Source organism: Siniperca chuatsi, linkage group LG13 (assembly GCF_020085105.1).
Source record: "Siniperca chuatsi isolate FFG_IHB_CAS linkage group LG13, ASM2008510v1, whole genome shotgun sequence".
Taxonomy (NCBI): Eukaryota; Metazoa; Chordata; class Actinopteri; order Centrarchiformes; family Sinipercidae; genus Siniperca; species Siniperca chuatsi.
In genome coordinates this window covers 2,086,095-2,110,972 of record NC_058054.1, presented here as the reverse complement: position 1 = coordinate 2,110,972, position 24,878 = coordinate 2,086,095, and the positions used below count along the sequence as shown (strand labels likewise).

The following is a 24,878-nucleotide window of genomic DNA, read 5'->3' as shown; positions in this document are numbered from 1 at the left end:
GAAAGTCCATAAATAAAAAGACACAGGTTATTATGAGTTGTAAATGGGATTAGTTGATTTTTATATGCAGCCCTAACTTCAGCAGAACATTGGAGCTGTCCTTGCAGAGAGGCAGCAGGTGATCTTACAGTCAGCTTGCTGCAGAGCTCTCAGGTCTGCTGGCTCTCTCTCTGGAGGACAGGATGCTCGAGCTGGAACCTCTGAAACAGAAAAGGAGTCAAAAAGAAATGTCAGTCCTCTGCTCCTCTGCTCTCTTTGACAGCGTCTCCACATGAAGCTGAATCACTGCTGAACAGTCACCAAGCCTTCATTACCTTGTTCTGTTTGGGCCTCCACTGTGCCCCCCTCGTGCTGGACGTAGCAGCGGTATTTATATGTGTGGAGAGCGTCCCGGTCAATCACTCTGATGGCGGCGGTGCGTCCCGACTCTCTGAGCTCCAGCTGCTCTCCCTCAGCAGGGGGCAGATCCTCCAGAGGACCGTTCTCCTTTCGTCTTTTCCAGGAGATCTGGACCAGAGGAGGAAACATGGCTGAGGCCAGACACAGCAGGGAGCTCTTCCCCTCCAGGTGGCCTCTGGATGCTGCTGGGTACACGCTCACCACGGGCTTCACCACCTGATCATCTGAAGTTTGACAGCAGCAACAAGCAGCACAGACACACATTCACACAGTCAGCAGCAGCTTCCAGCACTGCACTGCATTCAGTCTGATCCTGGAAACTACATGGACTCTGATCACTAAACTACTCATCAATACAGCACAAAGTTCACTACATATTACACACTACAGATATATATTCACTTCATAGCAAACATAATTATCATGTCATGTCGTGATATGTTTTATGGGAAAAAAGACAAATGTTAAGAATATATTATTTGACAGTTAGGATCATGCTTTTACTGTTTTAGCTCCAACAAACTGCCCCTCAACATCAGATCAGCTGAGTCAGCGCCTCAATTTAAAAAGCTTTGAAAAACTCACCTGTACAGACTGGCGTTTGTATAATATTTTTATGCCTATTCAAATTGTGCTTGTTTATATTTTATCTTTCTATGTTTAACTATTTGCACTTTTTAATGCTGTTCTTTTGCATTTTGTTTTATCTGTATGGTGTTGTATTCTGTGAAGCACCTTGCAACTCTGGTTTCTAAAGGCTCGATAGAAATAAACTTTATTATTATTGATTTTAATGGATGAAGTCAAATTCATAATATTACAGCAAAGTAATGAATAATAATTATGTAATATAAAATACTAATGATATAATATAATAACAAATAATCATTGTAAATTTTGCCCTCATATAAAGGAAAACAGTTTCTTAGAAGATTGGAGTCTTCTGATATTATCTATTAATCAAACAAATCGGTCACAGATATGTTTTGTTGCCTCATATACATTAGAAAAGTTGTATTAGAATATTCTAATGTTTTTTTCTTTATGTAATAATTCAGTTGTTTTTCAACCTGTTATTCTGTGAACCTTGATTTTCATTTCCTGAACTTTCTGGCTGCAGCCTCAGGAAGAAGTCGCTCGTAGCTTCCACATTTTCTGCCCTCTGCCTTTGTAGAAGAAATACAACATGTTTGTATGAACACATGTTATTGTCTTCGTGTTATTTCTTACTTCCACCCTTTTCCACTCGATACTTCACAAAATGCTGTTTAGGAATACAGATAAAAATGAAACCTGTGTTTTAACCTCATCAGTTATGCTTCTTTAGAGCTTCGTGCACATGCTTATATTTTTGAAGAAGTTATCTCGATTTAAAGGTGTTAAATAATCCCATTTATTGGAGTCTTTTCTGGCACTGCACCACATGTGGCTCTGCTTCCTGAAAGTATGTTCTCACCACAAACTGCAGCATTATACAAACTTCAGCTCCTCGTTTGATTCACCACAAACATGTCATCAGATATTACAAACAACAGAAATTCAAATCTTCAGAAATGGGAGGCTGTGAGGGTCAAAAGGCAGTACAGCGTTAATATATATATACACAATACAATACAAATTATTACAATATGTATAGTGTGTTATATATTTACCACCATACATTCCGCTGTAATGAGTACAAAACTAATCAATAAATCAATTTTATAGGTTTTAACCTTGAAATGAAACACAATCACCATGATGTGTTCTGATTCTTACACGTGAAGGAAATAGTTATTATGATATAATATAATATAATATAATATAATACTTTCCTGTTAAAACTACAATATATATACACATTATGTATTACAACATTAAAATGTAAGTATATCTGCATGTATGTATAATAACTAATACATTAAATTCACCACCAAAATATTTACTATTATATATTTGAAATCATGTTAAGTATCATACACTATTAAGGTTTATAGTAAATGTGTATTAAGATGTGTGTGTGCTATCATACATCATCATATATCCTATCTAATACAAATATATAAATTAGTGTACATGAATTCTATTTATTGTAAAATCATTTAAAATCTCTTTTTCTTCACGCATTAACATGTTTTGTGCTAAAGAACATATTTCCCATCATATTAAATATAATTACCATAACATCCATTTTACCTGCTAAAATATACAGTATAATTATTATCATATACAATATAAAGTATTTAGCACTAAATGCATTTCAAAATACATTTGCAAACATATATTAAAATAGATTTCACGTCACAGATCATCTTGATTTTAAAGATTATTATTAAGAGGTTATAAAAACTCTATACTTTAGACTGTAATATTAACATTATCAGACTGTTTTCAGCTCTAAAATACATTTTTTTTCTCATGCAGAAATAAAGACTAACTTCAGCTGTGCAGTGAGATTTCAACATCTTTTCAGGAATCATGAACCTTTTTTATGTAACAACAGCTGCATGGCTGCAAGAATTCTCTGCTAATTATGAAAAAACTAACATGTAAAGCCTGAAGCAGCAGAAACTCATTAAAACACATTTTCAACTTGTTCAATAAAACAACTGAAGGAAAATGAATGTTTATTCTTACCTGTTACATACAGTTTAGTTCCAGAGCCAAAGATGAAGTAGTATTTGTTTGCTCCCACAGTGAAACAGACTGATACAAAAACCTGTCTGCTGCTGAATGTGTCAGCTGAGGTGAATGAGTCCAAATTATGAACCAGGATCATATTTCAGCTCCATGATGTGTTTCTCTGATGTTCACATCAACATGACTGTCTCTTCTTTTATTGTCTCTTTAGACACACTAGCAGTGCTGCTCTATGGATGCTAATGTCTGCCGGTCCACTGCTTTAGTCCAGATGGACTGGACCTGGACCAAAGGAAGGACGGATGGATTGACATGAAATTTTGTTCAGACATTCTTGGTCCCCAGAGGATTAACTTCATTAATTCACTTTGTTGATTCTGACTCTTTATCTAGCGCCACCAGCAGGTCGATGTTTTAGGTTCAGACTGAAATATCTCAGCTACTGGATGGATTACCATTTAATTTGGTTCATCGTTCATGTTCCCCTCAGGATGAACTGTAATAATTTTGGTGACCCTCTGACTTTTCATCTAGCGCCACCAGCAGGTCAAACTTTAATCTGTCCAGTACTTTGGTTCATGACCAAATACCTGCAGAACTGATGACGTTCTGACTTTCTGTCTGTTTGGTGGCACCTGGAAGTTGCTCGACGTCCTCCCTGATTCATATTCTTCATATATGTTTACAGTCTATCTATAATATAGTCGTCCTGATTTTACATATTGTTATTTTGCTGTTTTGGTCTTTTCTGCACACACGACATTTATTGCATGTCTCGTCCTGGAAGAGGGATCCCTCCTCTGTTGCTCTTCCTGAGGTTTCTTCCTTCATTTGTCCCTGTTAAAGGGTTTTTTGGGGAGTTTTTCCTGATCTGAATCGAGGCTCTGAGGACAGAGGGAGTCGTACGCTGCACAGACTGTAAAGCCGCTTGAGGCAAACGTGTGATTTGTGATATTGGACTATATAAATAAAATTGACTTGACTTTCCCATCAGCCTCAGCTGTACTTTGTGTTGAGTGCTAATTAGTAAATGTTAGTGTACGACAGTAGCCTGAATGGACCACTAAGTGACGCAGTTGTGAGTCTGTTCCGCAGAGAATTCAGCACAATTCTAGCCAAAAATTGCTGAACACGCTTGTTGTCATGTTTGTTGCCACGGTTTGTTACTCATCAAGTTACTGAAGTCGGGTCCGTGCATCATCCGTTCATGTTTATGTTGTGGGTTTCTGACTCTGCACATGCGCTGAAAGTGACCGCTGCATCTGCATGAGCCTCTCAAGATCTTGCAGAGCGAAAACGTGGAATTCTATCAGTAATTTTAATGATTTGTGAGGAGATTTTGTGTTTATGACAGATATTTCCTTCACTATCCCACCTCCAGTGTTGACAGACAACCTGTAGCCTGCATGGTAATCATATAGGCATTGTTAGACCAGAAATATCCCGAGGTATAGGCTACAGAAGGCCAAGCATTGTAATGACAAATACTGTAGATAAGAAAGTGGAGAAACAGTACAAAAAAAATAACAGGAAAACAATGAACGGATGAAACGACCCGACTTCATGAGTCACAAACCTTTTTAGTGTCCTCTGGAAACACTTCCGTTGTCCTCTTGTGTTTGCAGCGTGTTTCTGTATTTGGTGTTATGTGTATTTGCAGCACATGTGTTGTCAAATTGATGAAGATGTTTTGTTAATTTTCTTGTGTTCTGTCTATTTGCATGTGCTTTTTTTAAGTTGCAGTGCGTTTGCCCTTGTCAGCCACCGTAGAAGAGTGCTACTTCACAAATGCAGGTATCAAAAACAGGTGCTCTTTGGATCCAAGGACATGTTAAGAGACCAACAAAGAAATGAAATGAAACGACTAAGCATAACTTATCTAAGAAAGAAAGGATTGCTCTGGATGATTTGGCAAAAAATGAGGATATTGTGATTAAACGTGCTGACGAATGAGGCTCTGTAGTAGTGTGGTATTTATCTGAGGCACAGCGCCAACTTGACAATGGCACATGCTACAAAATAAAAAGAACATGCCGAATGGACAAATTCAACACCTTAAGTGTGTTAGATGTAACCACTGTGACACCATGCAACACACTAACAACTTAAAGGATGTACACTCAAATAAAACCTATACTTTAAAAGGATTCATTAACTGCAATACAACTCATGTAGTATACCAGCTACAATGCCCATGTGGTTATTTCTATGTGGGAGAACAAGAAGAAAACTGAACGAGAGAATCGCTGAGCACAAATATGCCATTCGCACAGGAAATGAAAACTACCCGATGGCCAAGCACTACAGACAGCAGCCTGTCTGTAACCCGGACTCACTCGCAGTAGAAGGTATAGAGGCTGTAGAAACGTCTGAGAGGGGAGGAGGTAAATGAAAGAGAAACATTTTGGATGTTCAAGTTAAGCGCCTGAATGTCCTGGTACAGCTGTACCACTCCTAGTGTTGGCCTCCAAGGAACCTCCAATCAGGAAACTGACACACCTGCTGCTCACCTGCTGTTAGCCACCTGCTCTCCATCCACCAATCAACACCTTGCAGTATATATACCCGGCTCTTCTCACCAGATCGTCCGTTTACGTGGAATTACGCCGGCCGCTGACTAGTGATCATTGAAAGATTCTCCTGCTTGTTTTTCTGAACCCCTGACTAACTTTCTGAATTCCTGTGTCCAGGCTCACCCCGTCAACGGACACCTGCCTCCGACTCTTCACCGGCTCCTCCAGCAACTGCTTACCACGGGTTCTCCACCTCAGCCTGCTGTCATCGGCCAGTCCACCGGCTCCCGCTGGTTCCTTCTACACACCTGGTGTCTCTTCGCTTTTACAACAAACTGAAACTCATCACTTCATCTCTCTCTGTGTCAGTCGTGCTTTTGGGTCCAGAATCTCTGTGTATCATAACACTGAATGAAGAGCTGGACTATGTTCCACACCTGTGAATATACGTGTTGTCGAGGCTCACGCTATTGACTGTTATGTCCAGACTCCGTAAGGTCAGCAGTGTTGACGGCAGCTTACATCATCATGAAATATCAGAACTAAAACCACCCATCCAGTTCATCTGTTCATTCTGTGTTTATTAAGACATGAAGCTGTACTTTGGCGTGGGTTTGAGTAATAAGCACTCATGTTTTGCTCTGAAATATTGGCTGTAATTTTGGCTGCTTGCTGTGTCCCGGTCGAGCATTTATTCTGTAGCTTCAGCTCTTTTGTTTACTAAATATTTCATTTGACAAGTTATTTTTATGCTCACAGCAGTAAATCATATGCTGAGAGTTCAATTTCAATTTACAGAAATCTTAATTTTAACATATTATTTTCAGTGACTTATTCATTTTTTTTGCTCTTGAATATATTTCTGTAAAAACAGCTGACTTTGCACTACCCCGTAAGGTTATGGAGCCAGGAGCCACTGTGGTGAATAGCAGCAGCAGGGCCGGCTAAAGGCATAGGCCATGCAGGCGGTCGCCTAGAGCGCCACCTTCTGGTGGGCGCCGGTCGCTCGGCAACAGAGAAGAAGCTGCTGGTGTGCATGTGGCTGCAGGAGGGCGGAGCTCCAGAGTGCTCCACGACGGACGCACTCTGCAGCTGACACGCAGTTAAAAAAGGTCCCATCTACCCTCATCAGTCAGTGATTCAATGCACCACCCGGTGAGCGCGCTAAGTGAACAAATCAAACACACCCGAGATGCTGAGTGACCAACAGGTGCATGCTGGGTCTGGAAAAATGCTAAATGCTAAAATTCTCACGGTGGATCCTCCAGCGGTGATTTCTACATTTGCTACATTGCTGGAACTTCTACCTTCAGTGAGGTGTGTGAGGCCTTTCTGCTGCTTCTGGCCATTTCTGCCACAGTTGTGACTGCAGAGCCTCATCCAGCCCAAAGTGTTTAAAACTTTGAGGAGCGCAGGAGGACTGGTTACAGTGGGACAGACAGACCGAGTGGACTGGTTACAGTGGGACAGACAGACCGAGTGGACTGGTTGTATTGGGACAGACAGACCGAGTGGACCGGTTACAGTGGGACAGACGGACCGAGTGGACTGGTTACAGGGGGACAGACAGGCCGAGTGGACCGGTTGTATTGGGACAGACAGACCGAGTGGACCGGTTACAGTGGGACAGACGGACCGAGTGGACCGGCTGTATTGGGACAGACAGGCTGAGTGGACCGGTTGTATTGGGACAGACAGACCGAGTGGACTGGTTACAGTGGGACAGACGGACCGAGTGGACCGGTTACAGTGGGACAGACAGACCGAGTGGACCGGTTACAGTGGGACAGACAGACCGAGTGGACTGGTTGTATTGGGACAGGCTGAGTGGACTGGTTACAGTGGGACAGACAGACTGAGTGGACTGGTTACAGTTGGACAGACAGACTGAGTGGACTGGTTACAGTGGGACAGACAGACTGAGTGGACTGGTTACAGTTGGACAGACAGACTGAGTGGACTGGTTACAGTGGGACAGACAGGCTGAGTGGACTGGTTATAATGTGCACTGAGGATGGTCAAGCAAAGAAGAAGAACTTGGAGCAGATTGTGGAGGACTTTGCGGCGCACAAGGCTCACAGACTGACGTTCAGACAGGTGAGTACAACAACTACAGACAGGGACATGAACAACCTCTGTGTTGCATAGCAACATAGCGTTGTGTGTGAGCGGTGTGTAGAAACTGTGTGTCTCTTTAATATGTGTTTGTGGCTGCAGCTGCGGTGGAGTTTTTCTTGTTCACACGTCTCTGTGTTATCGCTTTGGTGATGTTTTATTCTGCTGTTGTGTGGCAGTTATTTCATTTCTGTAGCCTTAGTTGTAGCGAGGCTGCACAGAGGAAGGCCAGCGTATATTAATAACTGATAATCAGCGGTATGCACAGGCTGCAACATCTGTCTGTACAGATGGAATTTACTGCTGGTTCTGACATAAGGGCTCGGTGGTCGTGATGTCGTTCCCTCGTGTTGTTGGATTGACGTTTAATGCAGTTGTAGCCTAAAGGTGTTCTTCAGTTTAACAGCAGCTTCATACGTCACCAATAATTTCCAAACTAACGCAGAACCTAACGTTTACTCAGAGTCCAGTTTTGACTTTGGCCAGTAGCTCTCTAAATAACTGCTCCTTCCTAGAACGTAAGGCATTGTGCTGAAGTTTGGCTGACCAGTATCAGTGATAATGGCTAACGCTGTATCCATAAAAACAGGGTTCTGCACTGGGTTGCACCAGCTGTGTGTAAGTTCTCTCCTAAGTCAGGGTGGAAAGTCGACACTCGAGGCTTAGTAACGGCTAGTTAGTCTGTAAGGTACTAAAACTGGTCGCACCACGATTACATGGGCAACTAGTTTGGACGTAAAGTCGTAACTGAGGCAAGTGGCCAATCAAACAGAGTTCCATCGTCATGGTTACCTTGCGCATTAGCTTTCTGGCTGACATGAGCCACTTGGCATCGTAGTAAGCTAGATCGATACTGAAATATCATATCAATAACTGTGGAGCCGGCCCTGAGCAGCAGAGACGAGAGCTGTTGTTGAAATATAAATAAATCTAATATGAAATAAATCCCTCAGTTCAGTATGTTTGTGACTCTGGCTGAGATGGAGGTGAAATATGTGAACCTGGGCTGTGGTTTGCTGCTCTCTTCCTGTCACAAACACTGTTTGACATCTGTTGGTTTTTGTTCAGGCTGCAGGGATCATTTCTCACTGTGGGCGTCTCTCTTCCAACAGGAGCAGTAGTAGGAGGCTGAATGATAGACGTTAGCTTTCTGGATCTTCAACTCACAGCCGTTCTGTTTATTCACAGCTGAGAAATCATTTATCTGAGGATGACTGTAGCCTGAATAAACTTGACCACTACTCCTGGTAATTCTAAGAATCCGTGTGAATGTTTCTGTGTCTTTCTTCTGGTACCAGAATACATAACTGCCATCACACTGGTCAGTTCCTCCACAGCTGAAGGAGACAGCTTCACCAACTCTCCTGGTCAATGTTAAATCATCCTGAATCAGCTCTGCTGCCATGGCAACCAGCGCTGTAGAGAAACAGACAGATGGATGAAGGTCAGTGTGACAGTGTTTGTTACAGGTTGAGTTTGCTGGCTCCTGATTGGCTGGAAACACTCACCTGAACACAGACAGCACAGAGCAGCAGCTGGGAGGGAAAGCATTGTGTGCAGTGGCGTTTCCTCTGGCGAACCTGGGGAGAAGTGGCGCTCTGATGCAGCCGAGGCCAAACAAGGACGAGCTGCGAGATCAGACGAGGGCCACGTGGTTTCTAACAGGTCCTCAGACCTCCCATCAGCCCCTGCGGCGGACAGATAAGGCCGCTGCTGCCGATTGACAGCTCAGCTGAAGCTGTCGTGTGGTTTCAAAGGGGAGAGGAGGCGGAGCCGAGGAGCAACAGGCAGCACACGGTTACCATAGAGATGGAGGACTGCATCCTGTCTGTGCTGCACATCACCGACTGTCTCAGTCTGTTCCCTGCAGACGGATCTGATCTTTGTTTCTGTCTGATGTTTGTGTTAAAATAGATGTTTTCACTCTGTAAACTGCAATGAAACTACTGATAAAATACTAATAATCCCACTTCTGCTGCCAGTCTGATTTAAACTGTAACTTACACAAGTGCACTGAGAACCAACAACAACAGAAACCCTCTAAATGTTCTTTGAACACTTATTATTTGTCTGATACATTTTAGTTTGACAATATGAGTATTTAAGACATAGAATAAAATCATTTGAACAGTCCGATATGTTTTTACACTTCAAATATTATCAAATAATATATGATTTGGGACCAATCTGAATATTTTGTCACAGTTACAATATTTTCAGTTTACTGTGAATATTTCTGTATATTAAATATTTTCAATAAAATGTCAGTATTTTCCTGCTGAATGTCTGGGTATAATTTAAAGTTCAGGTCCACATGCTTTGATACAGAAAAATAAAATCAAGTTTGTGTGTAAGTTCAGTTTCATTATTATCGATACTTGCTTGTAATTCAAATAGCAACATTTTAATTTGTATAGGCCTATAATATTCAATTGTAATTCTAATATTACAAAATAAAAACAATCTGCAGCTCATTTGGAAAAAACTGAATATTTATTCATAAATATTCAAAGAAAGGGTTTAACATTTGACTCCTAAGCTGAAATAAACTAAAATATACAAGTTACCAGTTATATTTTTCCTTTTATATATATATATTTATATTTCATATATATTTCATATATATTTATATTTCTCTCTCCTCTATAGAGCTGATATAAAGATAACCTGTGCCTGTATCTACATGTTTTCAGGACACAACCACATGTCCTGACTGAGCGAAACCAAAACTAACTCTCTCCTATTTATTACATAATATTTGATATTATTACAGAACATTTTCCATAATATATTGTGAATGATCTTTATGTTGATCCAAGATGTTTTTTACACTCAAGCCGTCACTTTAAAGCTGTAGTTATCACCTCGTACTACAGTTTATATGACAGTACTTCTATCTGTTCTGTGCTGCTGCTGTCAGGATTATAACTGTCACACTGCTGCCCTCTAGTGTCTGCAACAACACACTGCGCCTCCACCTGATACTACTACTACTGCTACTAATACTAATACTGCTCCAACTACTGTACTGCTGTTACTGTGTAGAACAGATCCTTCACACTGCTGCCCTCTAGTGTCTGCAGGTACACACTGACTCACACACAAGGCCTCTACTACTGCTAATACTACTGCTACTACTGCTGCTGCTACTACTACTATATTATTGCCAATATTATACTAGGCAGTACTACTACTACTACTACTACTACTGCTGCTGCTGCTACTAATACTAATACAGGGGCAGATGAGGAGAGGGGGGGCAGGTGAGGAGGTCGACCTCTTCCACCAGATACTGGTTTTCTTGCGGTCCTGTAAAAACATTTGAATGGTTTTAAGGATAGATCCTTCTCATTATGAAAGTACAGTACATACTACTGTCCCAGCAAGACTACAGCACTTACAGTTACTCACCAGTTCCATGCTCATCGTCGCTCTGAATTCATCAGTTATTGTGTTCTTGACTCCTCTTCCTCCTCCTCCCCTCCTCCCCTGTCCTACTTCACCTCCTCCTCCTCCAGTTCTCACCCCTCTCACCTCTCTGTCCAATATTGGCCTCCATTGTTGTCTGAACCAAATGTTTACCTGTGGCCTGTTAACAGTGCTCAAGCTCTGATTTGTAAGTGAACTCATTATCTAAAAGTGCTCTCACGTGTGTCAGTGTTGAAAGGCAATTGGCAAAGTAGTGTAGCAATGTTTAGAGCAATGTTAACAGTTTTATTTCATTACAAACTGAGCGTAAAGCAGAGAACATGCATCCAGTTTGACGCGCTTGGTAAATGCATTAGCTGCAAGCGTTACCTGGTTTCAGAGATAGTGCTTCAGGAATCACTGTTCAGGAAAAACGGTGAGGTTCTTCGCCTGTGATTTTCCTGCTGTCAGACGCCGTCAAAATGTCATGAAAAAGGCCCGTACTACAGCTGCTGCTGCGTTCCTCAGCGTGCCCCAAAATCCACTCATTCTGGGCAGGTTTGGAGTCTGTAGTGTGTGCAATGCACAAAGGAGATGGAGGAGCTGCTCACAGCTGGAAAACAGTCTGAACAGATTGCGGATGATGGTGAGACAGCTCCACAGAGATGCAGGGAAACACATAAATAAAAAGCTGAATGCAATGTGTCATTTCCTGTTAGTATAAAATAGTAAAGTATGTTGATTTTTTTGTACACTGACTGCTAAAACAGTACACTATGACGATTAGTATGTAGTATGTACTGTATATAATTAGTATGTGGTATGGATTTGGGAATACTGCTGCTCTCTAGTGGCTACAACAGCACACTGCTTTACTTGCAAGGCCTCTTCCCACTGCTGCTGCTTCCACCACATGGTATTACAGTAGGCCTGGTGTGGAGCAGTGCGTCACTGCAGGCACTAGAGAGCAGCAGTACAACACAAGGTAAATGTATTTATGTTGCACATTTCATCAAAGAAAAACTCACTGTGATTTAATTATAATTATAATACAGAAGAATGTAATAAAGGACATATCAGCAGCGGTGGACGGTAACTAAGTGCATTTACTCAAGTGCTGAACTTAAGTACCAATCTGAGGTACTTGTACTTCACTTGAATCTTTTCTTTTCATGCCACTTTCTGCTTCGACTCCGCTGCATCTCAGAGGGAAATATTGGACTTTTTACTGCACTACATTTTTCTGACAGCTTTAGATACTAGTTACTTTACAAATTAAGATTTTTACAAATTAAACTACCCAGCAGTTTATACAAGTACAGCTGGAACGACTAATCGATTAGTCGATTGACAGAAAACTGTTTTGATGTCTGAAGTCGTTTCTCCTGTAAATCCCTTCCTGGCTGCAGCTCCTCAGATGTGCAGATCTGCTGCTTTTCCTCTGAACGACTGTAATAACTGTGATGTTTGTTAATAACGTCGAGCTTTGGACTGTCGGTCGGACACGACGACACGGTGAAGGCGTCACTTTGGGCTCTGGGTCGTCGTGACGGCGTTTCTCACTGTTTTCACGAGTTTCCCAAACCGATCGATCGATCGATGGATCGACGGAGAAAAGAATCGGCAGATGGATCCAGAATGAAAAGCATCATCAGCTGCAGTCCGATACAAACCGGTTCAACATGAGCTCCAGCTCCACCAGCTGCAGCAGCAACATCCTGCTTTACATTAATGCACGAGGAATAATAACCTGATGATAGAATATATAACAGCACAGCAGCCACAGGGACGCTGCACTGCTTTAATGCTTTAAGGACTTTTTCCTGATCACACTCTCACACTTTTACTGCAGCAGAGTGTGTGTACAGTGTGTGTTAGTACTTTTACTGCAGCAGAGTGTGTGTACAGTGTGTGTTAGTACTTTTACTGCAGCAGAGTGTGTGTACAGTGTGTGTTAGTACTTTTACTGCAGCGTGTGCACCGTGTGTGTTAGTACTTTTCTAAAGGATCAATACAGAATGCCACGGATGTTGCAAACCGCCATGTTTCTACAGCAGCCCAGAACGGACAAACCAAACACCGGCTCTAGATAGGGCAGTCTGAGTTTCACGGCCGCCGTAGTTTCTCCTGCACGCTTGGAAGGGGAGGGTGAGGCGAGCGGTGTTCAAATGGTTGCAAACTGCAGTTTCAACGCTAGATGCCGCTAAATCCTCCACACTGGACCTTTAACAGTGTCGTAGAACATATAAAATTCAGATTTAGTTGTTGTCTAGTGTTTGTCCTTCATACTCAGTTTGGATATTCTACTGCTACTATGGTTAATGTCATTATGATATATTTGTCGATTGAACATAATTCCTTTTGATCATATCATGTATCTATTTTATTAGACTTTTTATATTCTGAGTCTGTGTTATATGTTTGTAACCTCTGTATGCATCTGTTAAATCATTAAATAAAGTTATATATGATAGTAGAATAATCAGTTGCTGTCATTAAACTCACAGTGTGATATTAAGTGCTGAAGATTCAGAGATTCAATGATTGAAAAGTTAAAGAAGTGAGTTTTAAGTATAAAATATATAGAGAGGTTTGTCCATCCTCCGAGACATTATCAATCAAGTAATCATCAAATAATCCCTGAATGTCAAGTACAGGTAAATTACATGACCTCATCAAGTGTTTTGCATGTAAACCCTGCAAATCTACTAGAATACCATGATGGAAATAAACAGGTAAAATGCAGAGTTTGAAAAACTGGCTTTATAATTGTGATTTACGGGGGTGGACACAATAACAGTGACTGAAAGACATTTGATTTAAGAGGATAACTTTGGGTATAGATGCAGGAAATACATGACAGAGGCCTGAAGAAGTAGTCGATATGATGGATAATATGTTTAACTGATGAATTAAATGATTAATTAATATGGATGATGATCTTTTATTTCTTTTTAAACATTTTATATTGTTTTTTAAATTTGATTTAGCTGTATTTTATTTTTCTTTAATCTTTTTCTTTTATTTGTTAATTAATTCTATTTTATTATAGTTTTATTTTATTTTACATTTTTATTTTATGTACTTTAATTTATTTTTTCCTTTACTAATTTTCTTTTCTTCTGTGGTTATTTTATTACATTTTTTTATGGTTTTATTTTGTTATTTTATTTTATAGCTTTTTTCCTTTAATCTTTTTCTTTTATTCTTTAATTATTTGAGTTTTTTTATTATCGATTTGTTCCATGTTATTGTATTGTATTTTCAATGTTTTTTTGAATGTTTATGTATTTTATTTGATTATTTCCTTTAATATCTTTCTATTTATTTTTTGATTATTTTATTTAAATTTTTTTGATCGTTTTATTTAGTTATTTTATTTTTTTATTCACTATCTTTTTCTTTTCTTTTTAAAATTATTTTACATTTATTTTACTTATTTTTTTCATGACTTAATCACTGAGAGCCGAATTCCCGGAACTTCGTGCCCCTGCATCATTTACTGTTCACGGACCACCCTCCTTAAAAATCGCCGCATCACTACACATCCGCGGAGTAAAACAGTTCCCATATTTAACGCATCCTATTGCTCCGTTTGAACGCAACGCGTTTATAAAACTGTCTGTTGCTAAGAGACCAAGTGTTTAGTTATTTGTCACGCTGACACCAACACGCTCACGAGACGTTTTAATTTACTACGTAGCTCATATTTGGCGCGAAAATTGTCGTGTGCGGATGTAGAGAAAAAAACGTCTCGTATTAAATGTCTCGAGAGCGGCCGGTTGCTGCGACTCACTCTGAGACAACAGCGCGCGACGCCGGCGTAGCGTTAAAACTATAGCAGTTATCACTGTTATCGATTATTGATTGAACGAGGATATATTTTTCACACACGGAGGGGGAAAAAAAATAAAGCACTGTGAAGATTTAACCTTCGCTCACCGGAACATTTGGATTTTACTCGCTTTTCACATCAGTCCCGTTAAGTTTATTCCTGGAGTCGTAACGGTGAGTTTTAACGGCAGCTAACGTTAAACGGTTATGCGACTGTTTGAGCTCTCTGCTGCTTCTCTTCGGGACAGTTTTCTCCCTCACGGGGGAGAACTGGTCACAAAATCAGTATGCCGAATTTACCCCTGTAGTTAGTTTTCACCATGCTCCCAAACTGTTTTTTGATAGCTGTTACTTAAAACGGTGATTTCTTAGTATTAAGATGGAGATCCCCCACGAACAGTTTGTGGCTGTTGGTGTATCTGCAGAGCACCAACACCTCATCGGTCAGTATTTGACCGATGTCCCGGTGTCCCAGAATCTGACAGAATAATCAAACTATTTAACTATTTTATTTAACATGAACACCACTTCTTTCTTAGTAGCTAATATCTTATTTTGTTGGGGGGTTTTTGCACTAAAATTGTGTTGTTAATCAGTTTTTTTTTGTTTGTTTTTTTTAAACAAGTGCTGTTTACTGGGATTTTAGATGCCGAAGTGTAGAGTGTCCTCTATTTATAATGAATCTTTGCATTTGAGTCATATTTTGTAGTTTTAAGCTTTAACTATAAACAAAAGAATCCTAAATTTACTGTTTCTTGGATTAAGTTCTGTGGGATTACTCTCGGCAGCGGTAAATAGGCTAATATACCCCTGCATTCCGTTTTCTCTATAGTCACAAGCCGTATTTCGATAGCTGTTACCAAACCCCACTTAGTTATAGACAGTTTTAGTAGATAATTTGATGGCTGTGCTAACTGAAGGCTGGTAGTGTATCTGCTGAGCACCAACACCTCACCTGTCGATAACTGGTCGGGCCATGTGTCGTTTTTCTCCTAGTTGGCCCTCTGGCTACCTGATAACACCTGAATAATCGTAACTTATTTTAACATTAGCACAGCTCTTTCTGAGCTACAGTTGAAGAAGAATTTTTCTATTTGACTCCTATTTTTATAGTGTTAACTTGGACCTCCAAATAAAAAAAGAACTAAACTGCCAGTTTTTTGAATGACGTTTTGTGTGAATGTGGTACTGGTGAACTTTGCCAGCAAATCCTACCTGTAAACACAACATTTAAAGAACCACACCCAATACACAATCTTTTTTTTTTTTATAAGTACAGCATAATCCTTTTTAAATGGGTTATTTACATACCAAATTTAAGAGTAACCTCCTGATAAAGAGGTCTTTGAGTCACATCTTAAAACTGATAAGATGACCATTTGAAGAATGTTAAACGGCCTCATTATTGAATGGAATTTGGTGTATCTCTCCACCCCATCTGACTTTATATTGGCAGTGATTTTTATTCTTACGAATAACTTTTCATGTAAAATTATAACACATTTAATTATTTTATGTTAAACTCTCTAGTTTGTGTCTTGCTGCTTTTTTATTATCAGAACTTTTTACGTTATATTGCTCAATGTAAGGACCACTGTAGTGCTCATGGTGCTCTGTGGTTAGTTTTAAATAACTTGAACGTAATCCTGTCTGTGTTACTATGACTGTCCCCTTAAATATTCACACAGGAACTTGGACTGTGGCAGCTGTATGTTATCCCCCCCGCATGCAAAAACTCATGAGTTATTTGCTGAATTTCAAAATCATCAGTCATATCTTTTTTATGCTAATTTAGTTATGTTTTCAGGGTGGAACTGAATCTGCAGTTGAGCAGCTGCCATTAGTGAAATATATCCACCCTTCTTTAAAGTATGGAGGCTTTGTTTGTTCTAAATTTCAAAAGAATTAAAAGTATCGCTCAGAAGTGGGATCCTCACAGTCCTGTCAGGTAAAACTTGCTAAGCCTAACCTCTTGTGTCTCTTCACAGGCAGCCATAATGGTGTTAACCATGTCCAGCAACTATGATTATGACTATGACACGGTTCAGCCGTTATTCTTCCTGGATGGCGAGGAGGAGGACTTCTACCTGCCTCCACGCAGCCAGCTCCTCCCAGGCCCCGGCGAGGACATCTGGAAGAAGTTCGAGCTGCTGCCGACGCCTCCTCTGTCCCCCAGCCGGAGACCCTCCGTGTCCGAAGTCCCGCTGTCTGCCGCCGAACACCTGGAGGCGGTGTCTGACCTGCTGGACGAGGACTGCAACCCCTCCGCGGCCTTCCTCCAGTCCTTCATCATCCAGGACTGCATGTGGAGCAGCAGCTTCTCGGCCGCCACCAAGCTGGAGAAGGTGGTGTCAGAGAGGCTGGCCTCGCTCCGGGCCCGTCGGGACTCCACCACAGCCAGCAACACTGATCAGCAGGGGGGCAGCTCTCAGGTGAACGCAGGGTACCTGCAGGACCTCCACACAGCAGCGACGGACTGTATCGACCCCTCTGTGGTGTTTCCGTACACCACGCTGAGCGAGAAGAGCGGCGATGGAGCGGCGGTGGCGTCAGACCTGTGTCTGGACTCGCCTCCTCTCAGCAGCAGTGACAGTGAATCAGGTGGGAAAGAGGCTTTTATTTTGGAAAGAGTTGCTCCACACTTAAAGGATAATGTGGTTCATTACAAGCCAGGTCTTGTTTTCATGGTTTTATCCGTCACTTCTATCAGCTACGATGGACTAAACCGCTTAAAGGGGCACTCGGCATAGGAAGCTGTAATATGTCTTCTGTGGCGTCATAGTGATGTCATCAGATGTCAATAAGTCAGGGATATGATTTCATAGTAAATGTTGGACAAAACTAAGATCCAAGTTACAAAAAAGTGCCTCTCAGGCGCTGAATTACAAAACGTAGTAAACTTAAAGTGCTGCGATAACTGTTATTAGTGGCGTTACTAACTGTGTGGTAAGACCAGTGGTAACAGTTGTTGTTAGTAGCAACAGCAGCAGTATAACTGACAGTTTTAGCACTTGTTTCATACAGTGACTACCAGCACTTACACCAGAATGTTTTCCTTCTTTTTTCCCAGAAGAAGAAGAAGAAAAGGAAGAAGGTGAGGAGGAGGATGAAGAGATCGACGTGGTGACGGTGGACAGGCGAAAGGTTTCACGGCGGTCAGACGGCGGCGGCAGACCTGACGCCACCTCGCTGATCCTGAAACGCTCTCACATCAACATCCATCAGCACAACTACGCCGCCCAGCAGCCCGCTGGGAAACGGATAAAGTCGGGGAGCAGCTGCCCGGCGGCGCCGAGGCAGAGCGGCGGCCGCAGGTGCTGGAGTCCGCGGTCCGACGGCGAGGACGACGACAAACGCAGGACTCACAACGTGCTGGAGAGGCAGCGCAGGAACGAGCTGAAGATGAGCTTCCTCACTCTGAGGGACGAAGTCCCGGCGGTGGCAAACAACGACAAAGCGGCCAAGGTGGTGATCCTGAAAAAGGCGACGGAGTTCATCATGGAGATCAGAGAGGACGAGAGGAGGCTGCTGACGACGAAGGACGAGCTGAGGAAGAGGAGCAGAGAGCTCAAACACAGACTGGAGCAGCTGAGGACTTTACATTAACTGTTTAATTTGCTAGTGTTCATGTTAGTTTGTTTTATATTCGTTATGTCACGTTTCATGTTGGACATCCGGGCTGCAACTAAGATCTTTTAAGAATAATTATTAATTATTTAGTGTATTAAGTATCAAATAATGACTAATGTAAACCACATGGGGAACTACAAGGACCATAATTGACTGTCTGGGGTGTTGGCGGCTGGTCTGTAATCAGTCAAACTGTCTGTTTTTTATATTTATTTTATTTTTGACAGCTCATGCACATTTTAATTTAAAATAGCTGTTTTTTCTTTAAGTTTTGGAATAAAATCCAGATGTCTGATTAGGAAAAATACCTTTTTATTAAAGTCAGTATCTGACTGATAATGATCAAAATAAAAGCCCTCCATACATTGGAGTTCCTGTCAATGTTACAACGGTGTAAGATTTGTTTCTTTGCATGCAAACTGCACGTTTTAAGGGAAACCAGATTAATGTAAGATGATTTTTATTCTCTTAATTCATGTCGTAATGTGGGGGAAATGAGGTCAGAGATTTGTGGCTTCAGCAGCCTTTTTTTATTCAGAGGAGGAGCTGAGTTTTAGCCTCTGGAGTTTATTGTGAAATCCGAGGGCGAGAGAGACGTGATGAAGGCTCCTTAGAGATTCGTTTGTTTTGTTTTTTTAGCATCACCTAGAGCGTAGAACAGAGCTGCTGTCGTCGTGTTGTGTTTTCCAGCCTGAAACCAGGTGAAAGTTGAGCTCCGGTCAGTTAAAAACAAAGTCAGACTCCTCCACTCCCACGGTACGCTCTGGGAGTTCACATCCCAGAATGCCGCAGGGCTGCGTCACAGAGCTCTGACTAACTGCAGGAGAATTCACACGTTTTTATCAGACGGCGTAAGAAGGATTTCCTAAATCAGTAATGCTACTCCAAGGAGGTCAAAGGCCACAAACTCATAGTAGGCCTGGCCAATCTTTTCATGTTATATGTAATTTTCTATCATTACAGACTACATGGCCAAACACGTGGTTTGGGCTCCTGGTGATGTTTCAGACTAAACTTTCTTCTTAGTTTGTGTTTGTCCCGTTCCTGGTTCTGCATGACAGAGCCAGCTCCATAAAGAAAAGGGGGTTTCCCAGTTTGGCGTGGAAGAACTTAACCTCAACCCCCCCCAAACAAAACCTTTTGGGATGAACTGGACTGGGAGCCAGACCTGATCACCAGCATCAGTGCTGGACCTCACTGATGCTCTGGTGTCTGAATGGGAGCAGATCCCTGCAGCAGGTTCAAACATCTGGTGGAAAGACTGAAACCTGGAGAGTGGAGGCTGCAGTGTTCAGCTGTCCACATACTTTTGGCCATGTTATATATATATATATATATATATCTCGTGTATTGTAATTTACGTCATCGCACAGATGCAAAAACTTGTATAAACCTTCTTCTTCATTAGCAGATTGGTGTCGCAAAACATCCGACACACTTTTCATTGAACCAAAGAATAAACCGGCATATCGACCGACCCTCACTCGTAGATCAATACACAAGCGTAACCTCTTTACGATCGACACAATCGCACTTCATTTATGTATCATATGTGACGAGTACGTTAATTTCTGTGTGTGTGCGTGGGGCGTCCGAGGCTGTCCGCACTGGACCGTGACACCATCTTCTCTCTTTTGCCAATAAAATAAATAAATAAAGAGAAACTGATGAGTCGCAGTGACTCTCTGCCGAGTCATGCTGACAGTCCAGACTGCCGAGTCATGCTGACGTGGCAGATCAGTGAGGAGTGAGTGGAGGGTTTCCTGTTTCTGCTGTCACCACTTTTTGCTAAAACACAATCGAGCATCCTCAGCAAACAGTCGAATCTGTCATCGATGTCGTTCAAAAGTTCACAACAAAGCAGAGTTTGATGTGATTTGTTGTGTGGTCCGTTTGTGTCCTTCATTACAGAGAATCACTTCGGTCGACGTAGAGACAGTATAGACTCCCAGGTGTCCACAGAGAGTCATGTTTACCTCCTCCATTATTTCCTTACACCAGAAGACGCTGTCGTGTATTATCGCCTGCATCGGGGGACTCAAACAGCGTCGTGGTGCAACACAAAAAGGCAGGGAGCTCTTAACCGTCCTCGTGACGACATTATCCCGAGGGATTAGTGGAAGACGTTGAACGAGCACTGTAAAACCTCCGCAAACGAAAAAGAGTGACTTGTGAGGTGACCCCCACCTGCTGCTCGCAAGTCAGGAGGCCGACCGCTGCACTTTGTGACGAACATACACAGACAGGTGGAGGTCTTGCTAAAAAAAGTCGATTAGCTCGTTCAGCATATCATTGTCTTTTAAACGCTGACAGCTGTGTCCTAATTTTCCCACCGTGCAACTTTATCCACACTGTTTTGACACCAAATAATATTTCAGTTTTTGCTGAGTCACAGCTGGGAGAAGCCTGCAGGCGGTGACTCAGGGACGGCGAATCTGTCCGCTCGCTGTTTGTTCATGCTCTCTGGCAGAAAACGGGCAGCCTGAGGTGATCTGAGCCCTCAGATTCAGAGACCATCAGCGGTGATGCGTCTGCAGCCGTCACTCAGTTCATGTAATTGAGTTGATGTACTAAAAATGTATTATTATAAGTTTAAATTTGTTATCAGTCACATAAAACGCTCGTCTGCTCAGGTTGTTTCTCTCTCCTGACAGAAAGCAGGAAGTGTTGTTGTTGTTGTGGAGTTAAAGAAAGTGAAAGCTACTTAAAGTATATCTGCGTTCATCCTGTTGAGTCCAATTAGGAGTCACATCATATATCAAACTCACAATTAACATTATCAGCAATTTGACGTTATTCATTGGTTAGCACTGTGGGACATCCTTCTGAATAAAGCTGTGCTTAATAAAGTCCCCACAAAGTAAAACCTGAGTTCTGCCCCAAATCCAAACCGCAGAATATACTACATACTGATCGTCGTATACGGTTAGTATGCAAACTAAATCCACATACTTTTATACTAACAGGAGATACACGCGACATCAGATGGAATCAAACGGCAGCTTTATAGTGTCACTGCACTGCACTCCAGTGTTGGTCTCCGGGTGTCTGGGCGTACGGTGAAGCTGCAGTGTCTCCTGCAGGGGCCCAACAGCAAAGCGTCCCCCACGGGGCCCCGTTACAGGTTAATCCAGCCATCGCTCAGGGACCAGTGCCTGGGGGCGTTTCTGGTTTGAGAGTCTGGCTCTTTAAGAGACTTCGTGCTGCATGAGGTGATAAAAATAAAGCAGCTGTCGGACACAACAGGTGGCATTATGTCCTCCAGGCCCAGCGGGGAGGGGGTGGGTTTCCAAACAGATGTCCACAGTCGCTGGGGGGGGGGTTCTTGAGGAGCTTTCGAGTGACCTTTAAGAAGAGCCAGAGGCCACTATGGAAGTTATGAGGTTCTTAAGTGTGTTTTAAATGTACTTATGGAAGTTTCAAGAGTGACTGGGAGGTCGTTGAGGTCCCCGAGAAAGTTTATTAATGTCTCTTAAGAGGTAAGGCTTCCTGGAGGGGCTATCAAATAACCTTTAGGAGGAGGCAGGGGTCTCCTAGGAGTTTCTGGAGGATCTTCACTGTGTTTTAACCTTTGGAGGTTACGATTCAAGAGTGACTGGGAGGTCGTTGAGGTCCTTGAGAGGGTTTATAAGTGTTCCTTAAGATTGCCGAGGAGGTTCTGGTGGGTTTAGGGGGTGTCAAATGTCCGGGTGTGACAGAGGAAGTCCTTGAGAGGTGAGATGGCCACGGTCGTGGACCCTTTTCTGTGTCTTACGGACTGACACCATTTACAAACCTGGTTCCAGACCTCTCAGTCACCGCACACATCCTAGGTTTTTTCAGCAGCTCAAACAGAGCCGTCATGTGGGACAGACGGTGGAGACGGGAAAGGTTCTCGTGTTTACGACTTGGGAGAGTTTCGAGCACTTAGTTTGAGGCCCACACGACCGTTCGTGAGGAGTGCCACACGATCCCTGCCTGCTGGAAATGAAGTTCATCTGAACTGATTTGCAAATACATTTACAAAGAAACGTATGTAAATGTCACCTGGATTCCGTTTTTTATTAACATAAAGAGAGGAAATGTTCCCTGACGACGTCCTTCATGTGTTTTCCTTTAGCCGCTTGTAGCAACTAAAACATTATTTTAATGTTTTTATGATTATGTTCAGCTACTCTGTGGTTTCAGTTTAACACAGAAAAGACGGCATTATACAGACAGCAATTACGTTTCTGATCACAGCGTAAGCTGAAAAACACATTTCTGGGAGACAGAGTAAGAAAGAAAGTACTGCGAGACAGACTAACGCATTGTTAAATTTGGTCTTTTCAAGGGATTTTTTTTCACAACAAGAAAAACAAACTATGACATGTGAACACCTACGTTATCCTTTGAGGGCTGCCTGAGCAGGTTCTGGTGGTTTGTGGAGGGTTAAGCTACTGTATAATGTCTGAAAGCCAAACACATGAGGTCAGTGAACCTTCCTGCATGAATGAAGGTTAAATAATTACCAGCATTGTTCCTCAGAGGCAACTTCCTCCTCACAGAAACTGCTGTTTAATCACATAGTTGGAGGTATTCAAATAAGAGCAAGCGTCACTGATTTCCTGGGACAGTTGGCTGGAGGTCAGTGAACATCCAGGGGGAGATTTGCATGCTGGCTCCGCAGAGTTAAGGGGGATTTCCATTATTAATAACTGGTTAAAGTATTTACATAACGGTGATTTGATCCCAATTTTCAGGAAGCAGACTGCAGACTGGCTGGAGAGACTAAAATGATACAGATTATTATTGGGTTTGAACTATCTTCTTGTTCTTAGTGATATTAAAAAAGTGCACATGTGCAAACTTTTAAACAAAAGATCCCAAATGTGTGACTGTGTTTGGCTTCTCTTTAGACCTGCAAAAAATAAATTAAAGTATACAAACAGGTGTTTGTTTGCGACAGTAAATGTTAGGGCCCATAAAAAATACACCGTTTAGCTGTGATCAAACCGAGAATCACAACATGATACGCCTGAGTAAAACGATATGGTCACATGATGTTTTCCGAGCTGACGAGCGCCACCTGAGACCTGAGACCTGCAGAGGACTGAGGACACAAAGACACTCGGCTGGGACAAAGGAAGGTCACGTTTCTTCACTGCATTTGTTGGAACAGAAACTACAAAACAACTAATGCACAGCTGACGAGTTAATGAGGTGAGTTTTGATCGTTGTGCATGAAACCAATCATAGCTTTGGACGACCGTTATTCATAGAGCGAACATACAGAAATGAAACAAAAACAGTACAGAAGAGAAAATATACACGTTTAAATTATTATAGTACTACTAATATCATAATAACAATAAACTATGTAAAACTGAAGGTTACGTGTATTTGCAAGTTTGTCTTTTTTTTGCATTTTCTGAAGTAGAAATTGTTTCCATACATTGTTGAGTTTCTTTCTTTTTAAATGTGAAAACAAGGCTTCATATGAATTTATTCTAATGATCGTAGATTTATCAGCTTGATAATATAGATGTGCTTCCATTTGATCACAGACATGGAAACAAAACGACGCGTTTAAAATGTTGACAAAATTACATTTTGTCAAACTGGCGCCGTTAAAAGTCTGCTGAATTAGATATTTAGCAGTTCTTGTCTGTTGTTTCAGTGATTGTAGTGAAAGCTCTGTTTAGCACATTAGATGTGTCGTTAAAATTAATATTAAAATCAATAATTACAATGATGCGCTCAATAAGAGTCTCAAGATCTGAGCTGCGGAGGCTGCAGGGGGGCGACGGAGGACAGCGAAGTAAACACGAGTGGAATCAGTGTTATTTTATTGAAGGGAAAGCAGAGAAAAGGACATTTAAGCTCCTCAAAGGATGGGACGTGAACGTTAATTGTTAAAAGAGTAACTGGAGTCGACACCATGTTCTTTACACACACGAGAGTAAAGAAAATGAGGTGGCGAGGCTTCAGCGAGGGCGGTGCAGTGTCTGTGGATGGTGGTCCCATAACATTAAAACTGCTGGATTAGGATTAGATCGTGGGTTAAAAGCACTCCGGAGCCTCGGGATCTCACGGTGATTAAGCCAGGATTCAGTTTGAGATGAGAGTCCGTGGCCAGTACACAGACCTGCGGCTCTGGGCCTGTTAGGTCACCTCTCCTGTGAAGGGGGGGGGGTTACCTGTACGGGCCACAGACCGTCTCAGTTGGCAGCAGAAGTGCTTTATTTAGATCTCCATTAGCTACAACAACAGTAGCTACTTCCTGGAGTCACATGATGCAGCTACAATACTACAATAAAAGAAAAACGTTAGCAGAGACGAACGGTTATTCATTGGAGCGCCCCGTCTTCTATTAATGTCATGCGAGCTGCTTTGTTCTGC

At 41.9% G+C, this 24,878-nt stretch overlaps 2 protein-coding genes across 6 annotated transcripts in view; one reads left to right on the top strand and one right to left on the bottom strand.

The window, feature by feature from the left end:
• Window positions 1-9,968, bottom strand: part of LOC122886973 (immunoglobulin lambda-1 light chain-like) — a 41,265-nt gene extending 31,297 nt beyond the window's left edge. Inside the window, exons 1-5 of one of the 3 annotated variants that reach the window (XM_044219759.1) lie at window positions 9,155-9,629; window positions 8,740-9,062; window positions 3,016-3,070; window positions 315-623; window positions 129-200 (exon numbers count right to left, since the gene is read on the bottom strand). In XM_044219759.1, coding sequence (XP_044075694.1) covers window positions 129-200; window positions 315-623; window positions 3,016-3,070; window positions 8,740-9,062; window positions 9,155-9,197 — 802 coding nt within the window. In that variant the 5' untranslated portion in view covers window positions 9,198-9,629. Of the gene's footprint in view, window positions 1-128; window positions 201-314; window positions 624-3,015; window positions 3,071-8,739; window positions 9,063-9,154 lie in introns of all 3 variants that reach the window. The other 2 variants (XM_044219757.1, XM_044219758.1) reach the window with 2 other exon arrangements.
• Window positions 9,969-14,799: 4,831 nt separating this feature from the next.
• Window positions 14,800-18,904, top strand: LOC122886971 (transcriptional regulator Myc-2-like). 3 transcript variants are annotated; one of them, XM_044219754.1, is made up of 3 exons: window positions 14,800-15,062; window positions 16,877-17,489; window positions 17,962-18,904. In XM_044219754.1, the coding sequence occupies exons 2-3, from the start codon at window positions 16,886-16,888 to the stop codon at window positions 18,492-18,494; spliced, it is 1,137 nt and encodes a 378-aa protein (XP_044075689.1). In that variant the 5' UTR covers window positions 14,800-15,062; window positions 16,877-16,885; the 3' UTR covers window positions 18,495-18,904. The 3 variants fall into 3 exon arrangements, with proteins under 3 accessions (XP_044075689.1, XP_044075690.1, XP_044075688.1); XM_044219755.1 differs by having other exon boundaries at window positions 17,959-18,904; XM_044219753.1 differs by having other exon boundaries at window positions 17,956-18,904.
• Window positions 18,905-24,878: the final 5,974 nt, after the last annotated feature.